Source organism: Aplidium turbinatum, chromosome 1 (assembly GCF_918807975.1).
Source record: "Aplidium turbinatum chromosome 1, kaAplTurb1.1, whole genome shotgun sequence".
Classification (NCBI taxonomy): Eukaryota; Metazoa; Chordata; class Ascidiacea; order Aplousobranchia; family Polyclinidae; genus Aplidium; species Aplidium turbinatum.
Window position 1 is genome coordinate 20060479 of NC_137472.1, and position 5748 is coordinate 20066226.

The window sequence follows — 5748 nt, forward strand, 5'->3', positions numbered from 1 at the left end:
TGCCAAAATAGCAGCCTAAACTTTATCAAATTGTGTAATCTACGTTCACGTGTAAAGTAATATTTTTGTTTAGCTTTTGTATATTTTTTTATGGTGTTTTTCAGTTCAAGCAGTTCTTGTTTAGACTTTAAGAGAACTATTTCAATGGTTTTGTCTATTACAATTTAATGTCACCATTGTGGTTGCCGGAAGCACCAGAATTTAATTGACATCTAAAGTATTGTCGATTGTTCAAACTATACCCTGCACTGACGAGGCCTGAGGTCAAAACGATGTAGTTTCTTCTACAGTAGCAGAATATAATCACTGACCATGTTTCATTTCTGGATGTAATCTTTCTTTTTAACAAGCATTAATATCTAACACGAAATCGTCGTCGTTGTCGAGTGAGCCTCTGGGGCCGAGGGTCTATTCTTTTTACCACCTCATATTCACGATGTTTCCGGACTACACTCGAAGGCTACTAGAGAGCAACCAGTGTTTGGTTTCTTCATCCATGACGTGCAGACCTTCCACTCCGTTACGTGGCTTGAAGATGGTACAGTCATTGATGATGTAGTCTGTGGTCTGTTCCTTGGTACCACGATTACAGGAGGAAGAGGCCATTCCCCATTAGTGCATGATTGAGCGGAAAAGCCCGATGCCGTACGAAGACGGTTGAGGCGCACCCATGCCAGTCTTTGTAGTGTCAGGCCGATGGGGCGTGTGTCGGCGTCGGAGATAAATGAATGAAGTCTGGTGGTACTTGACTTCCATTCAGAATTCCATTTATGGTCCGCCCAAGTAGCCGCAAATATGTTTTGTTCATCAGCTTCGTTGATCAGAAGTTCAGCGGCTGGCACGAAAACGAAACCATGTGGCACTATCGCCAACCAAGATTTCTTTACAATCTTTCTAATTCTATGATTTAAGTTAAATATCTCGAACTACATCTCGCAGTGCTTACCCATATGTCTGGATGATAGCAAGTATCCTCAAGAAGCGCTTGCGGTGTCGAGTTTGTCGCCTGAGCATGTGAAAATCTGACTGTCTTCTTCCACGTGGACCTCGAGCCATGTGACCAAGATTTTGTGACAAGCTTTCTTCCAGATCTTCTGGCATTTTAGTGCGTCTGTTGTTGCTATGGTGATGGTGGCGGTGGTGCAAAGGAGAGGCCTCTCTGTAAAAATTGCAAATTTTAATTTGTTGACTATAACTGAGCTAGCTGTTATTGTATAGTAATAGGCAAAAAAAATTGTCATGTTGCTTTTGATTGTTTGGTGAAGAAAATTGCAGATTTACAAAATTTTATAATTCAATGGTAACATTGAAAGAGATAAAATATTCAAACATTCAAAATATTTTGTTTTATCACCTAAAATTGGATTTACTGTATTTATGTGATTACTATATTTAAGAATTTTTCATAGGAAATGAAAAAAAGTCCATGGCAAATCAAACGTCGTCAAAACAATTTTAAACTAACCGGTCGGTAGCTTGTCTGACGTCACCAGTTTCTATGAGCTCTTTCGTCTTCAACCTAAAACATAACTTCTGTTATACAAATGTCTTCGAAACAAAACCAAGATTGCAGTACTTAAAGCAGAAAATTAAAATATAATCGGGTTGCTGGTTTTATGTTTATGTATTGATAGTAACGTTTACAGCATTTACACGAATCCAATAACAGAGTGGATGGGGATTCAAAGTAAAAAATACAAATGTTCAGCCTACTTACAAAAAGAGTAATTTATGTTGCCCCTGAGTAGCAGAAACCTTTGTAAAAAAATTTAAATTTGGTTAAGTATTCGTACAAATCATTTGTCTGAAAATTTGATTGTTTTTTCTTTCAAGGACTTAATTTTAAGCATTCACAAAACATTTTCAATAAGAATTAAGCAACATGATTGAATTTTTCTCTACAATAAATTATTGGTATTGGGATAAAATATAATTTCTTCAAAAAACTGCAAGGCAAGCTAACGATTATAATAATATGTAGTAGCGTTTTTCACCTTAATACAGATCCAAACGAGTTTCTCGGAAATGAGCTCAAAATCGCGGCTAAAACAACCAGCCAAACAAAGCTATTCATTATCTGTGGAATCTTCTGTATCCGTATTTGAACTTTGTTGATTCTACGTTGATGTTCAGCTTTTATTCGCAGTGAGTATCTTTGCTTCTTCAACGATTTACAAAAGTTTCTCAATAACGTTTAATTACTACAAATGAGCGGAAGTACATAGGTTACAAAATATTATAGAAATGACAAAATCACAATACAGTTTTACTACGATCTGAAAAAATATTTTCCTAGTTAAGTGAAACTAAACATGTTGAAAAATATTGTGTATAAATAAATGATACTACCTTGGGTCTGCAAGGTTTAACTTTTATCGGTATTTTCGTTCTATAAATTATCACTGGAAAGCGGTTTTTAAATTAGCTTTAGTCCCAAATCAAACTGGTATTAAGTTTTTCTTTCTTTCAAATAATATTTTTGTGAACCTTTCTGGCCATAACTTCATAACAAATATCACATCTGAAATTACCTAAACACAGTTTTTAGAAAAAATAACGAATTTTTGAGCTTCTTCTATTGAGGTTCCATCAGCAAATGGCATCACTTTTAAAAAGCGATCGAGTTTATATGATACCTCTCTGTTCTACCCTAAACACACCCACAACTTTCACCTCTGCTGACGAAATATTTGCCTGCTCTACGAAATTCTTGTCTTGCTGTTGTCACAACGTGTTGTACACATCAGCCAGTTTTCATGTGATCTTAAACTATTTCTCATTAATACCTACTACAGAACATGGAATTGTTATCATTCTGTAGGTTACTTACGTTTTTGCATTATTCTATTGGTGCCTGGTAGGCTTATAGTAATAAAAAAAATACGCATTTATTGATTTGAACATGTTTTGCCGCATCGTAAAATGTCTAATTTAAAATAATTTAAAAATGAAATGTTTTTTGCGATATATGCAATTGAGCAAAACTTTTATGGTGAAAACTCGAAACATTGTCTTGTCATTAGTTGCCTGGTTTTTTTACAGATGTTGGTAAAACAAGTCGTTTACAAAGTTGTTGACTACATATACCAAGAGCTCGGTCTAAGAACGAAAATTAAAATTATCAGCTTTCTTGCTTCCCAGCCTTGACAAATCAATAACTTCACCAATCCTTCTGATGCTTATATTTGTACCTGTTTATTTATTATTAGCTTTTTACCAAGTCAAACAGATCTTATCAAAGCAAACCGCTTTGACTCAGAAGCATCAAGGTTGCCGTCGTGTTTTCCACACTTTGTAATTCCTACTGCTTTTTAATTATATTCAGTCGTATACAAATGATTAACAGTATTCGTTCAGAGATATTCACGATTGTACGAGACACTTGCGCAGCAGACAGACACAACAACATTTCGATAATTATTGCATCAAGTCAAGATAACAAGGTCTAGATATAGTAGAATAAAAGGTCTGTAACACTCTGTCAGCCAACTACATGGTGGTCGAGCAAAAACTTAATTACTGTTTTCATGTTTATGATCAAAATGTACAAAGTGATTTCACCTACGGTTGTCAGACGAACCCTGACAACTCTCTCACAATGTTTGTGCCAATACTTCACCAAGTCTGTCCGGAAAAAGTTGAACATCTTAAAATGTTTGTGCCAATACTTCACCAAGACTGTCCGGAAAAAGTTAAACATCTTAAAATGTTTGTGCCAATACTTCACCACGACTGATTGGAAAAAGTTGAACATCTTAAAAACGAATATTTATTGATGAAAATGGAAGAAATCGTGAATTAAAAACTTAATTCAAGACGAAAGAAAACAAAGTCAAGAGAAAGCAATTTTACGTGGAAAAACGTTTTCAACACTAATCTTATGCAGAAAACCTGAAGTCTGTAGCGGATCGGATCAAGGGAGGACACTTGGTCACGTACTCCGCCTAAACTTGGAAAAAACATGTAATTTTTTATCCATTTTGCAAAAAAATATTAGTCAGGTCTGTCGCATTAGGCACGCAAGGTTTTAGTAGTGAATTTAAAGAGTAAAAATTATTTACATTTTTCTCAAAAACTAAAGAATAATTCAAAACTCCAAAATAAATACATTATTTACTCAACGAGGTAAACATTTAAAAGGACATATTTCAGTATATGAGTTATGAGGTAAAATGTGCCTCATACATTGGCCTTAACCTATACGAAGGGTTGAGATATCTCGACGAATTTTCGAAAGTTTACTTAAAATTTACACAACACTATGCAAATCCTTTAACAAATAAATTATAGAAACCCTTCTGTGGTTGTAAAAGAAAATTATTTGAAAATTAATTTCAACTTTAAATCCAAACTTGTAACTCCAATTTCAAGTTCAGTTTTGATAAATTTGGTCGAATATAAAGTGTAAGTCTTGATAAAAAATTATAGACTTCAAAGATAGACTTCAGTAGATATAAAGAATATAGATATAAAGAATAGATATAAAGAATAGACTTCAAAGATATAGACTTCAAAGAGTCACCAAAACAAGTTAATTTGCCAAAATGTTTGGGACCAAGTCTCCACAGACCTCCCCACAGTGTTTTGTCTTTCGGACCGTAACTTTTACACTGTCCATTTGTCTTGCAAATTTTATTTCGTTGAAACTTTGGTGCTCCTCAGTTTTTTTTCTGGCATCGCTACTGCCTAAAGTTGTTCTTTTTTGAGAACATATCGCAAGACCAAGCAGGTAGGTTACATAATTTGTATGGCGCTTTTTTATAATTTCCTTGTAATTAGTTTGTGGTTATTTAAAACCATCATTATTCATGATGCAAAATTGCTTATAATTTCAAACACGGAACAAAGCAAGGGAATTTTGGGTGGCCTATAGCCTAAATAATCTAATAACATTTCTGTTTTTAAAAGATATTATACGCAATGGTGGATTTCCGTTTCAGTATTGTTGTAAGCAAATGGTTTTTGATGCAAATCAAACTGCAACTGATTTTTTACAACATACAAAAACACCGCAAAAACTTAATTTTTATCAAAGCTTTTTATTTCTTCATCATCTTACCATACAATCACAAGCTTAAAACTCTTCTTTTCAATAGCTCTTTTAGTGAGTTGTGGTCATACAAACTTCTTCAGATCCATATTGAATTTAATATAACGTGCTTTATCATGCCTGATATATACTTTGACTTCTTTTTTTCCAAACATTTTGATAATAAATGGTTGAAAAGAACTTTCTTAGTAGTCTATGCACCACACATGTTTACCCATAAATCAGCTATTTTTGTAAAATAACATGCTTATCAATTATCTCGAGGGGTAAGTTTATCAACGGTAGAAACCTTGTGTATGAGATGTTATCGAAAAAGTTACGTAATTTATTTCTATAATGAAGTAACGGAATTTGCAATGAGTATAATTGTTATGTTTTTGCCATATATATGGAATTCTGGACTTTCTGTGTGCGTTTAAAAAATGGATCAGTTAATACACTTTTTTTGCTTTAAGTAACAAAAATTATAAACTAGGTTCCTTGTAATAATTACATGCGCAAATAATTAATCTTAAACTCTCCTTAAAACGACTCAATTGAAATGAATGTAGAAGACGGATTACGCTGCTTGTGGTGCAACCAACTGACCTCACCTGACAAAAGTCGTAATATCAACGCTTCCACTTCGCATGATGATTGCTTTCTGCCTTGAAACCCAGGGATTTCCGGAAGTACCCTACCGGGTGCGAAGCTACCTT

At 34.1% G+C, this 5748-nt stretch overlaps 1 protein-coding gene across 1 annotated transcript; it reads right to left on the reverse strand.

Annotated features, from left to right (window-relative positions):
* Positions 1-942: 942 nt before the first annotated feature.
* On the reverse strand, positions 943-2128 carry LOC145787810 (uncharacterized). The gene is made up of 3 exons (XM_082599672.1): positions 1995-2128; positions 1466-1519; positions 943-1159 (listed from the first exon to the last, which is right to left on the reverse strand). The coding sequence occupies exons 1-3, from the start codon at positions 2072-2074 to the stop codon at positions 943-945; spliced, it is 351 nt and encodes a 116-aa protein (XP_082455798.1). The 5' UTR covers positions 2075-2128.
* Positions 2129-5748: the final 3620 nt, after the last annotated feature.

What these genes read in the sequence shown, in the direction of transcription:
- LOC145787810 (XM_082599672.1), bottom strand. Translation starts at nt 2,074, where the DNA reads ATGAATAGCTTTGTTTGGCTGGTTGTTTTAGCCGCGATTTTGAGCTCA. An exon ending in TCGTTTGGATCTGTATTAAG is followed by an intron (nt 1,520 to 1,994) that starts GTGAAAAACGCT and finishes GTTATGTTTTAG; the next exon opens with GTTGAAGACGAAAGAGCTCA. An exon ending in GTCAGACAAGCTACCGACCG is followed by an intron (nt 1,160 to 1,465) that starts GTTAGTTTAAAA and finishes CAATTTTTACAG; the next exon opens with AGAGGCCTCTCCTTTGCACC.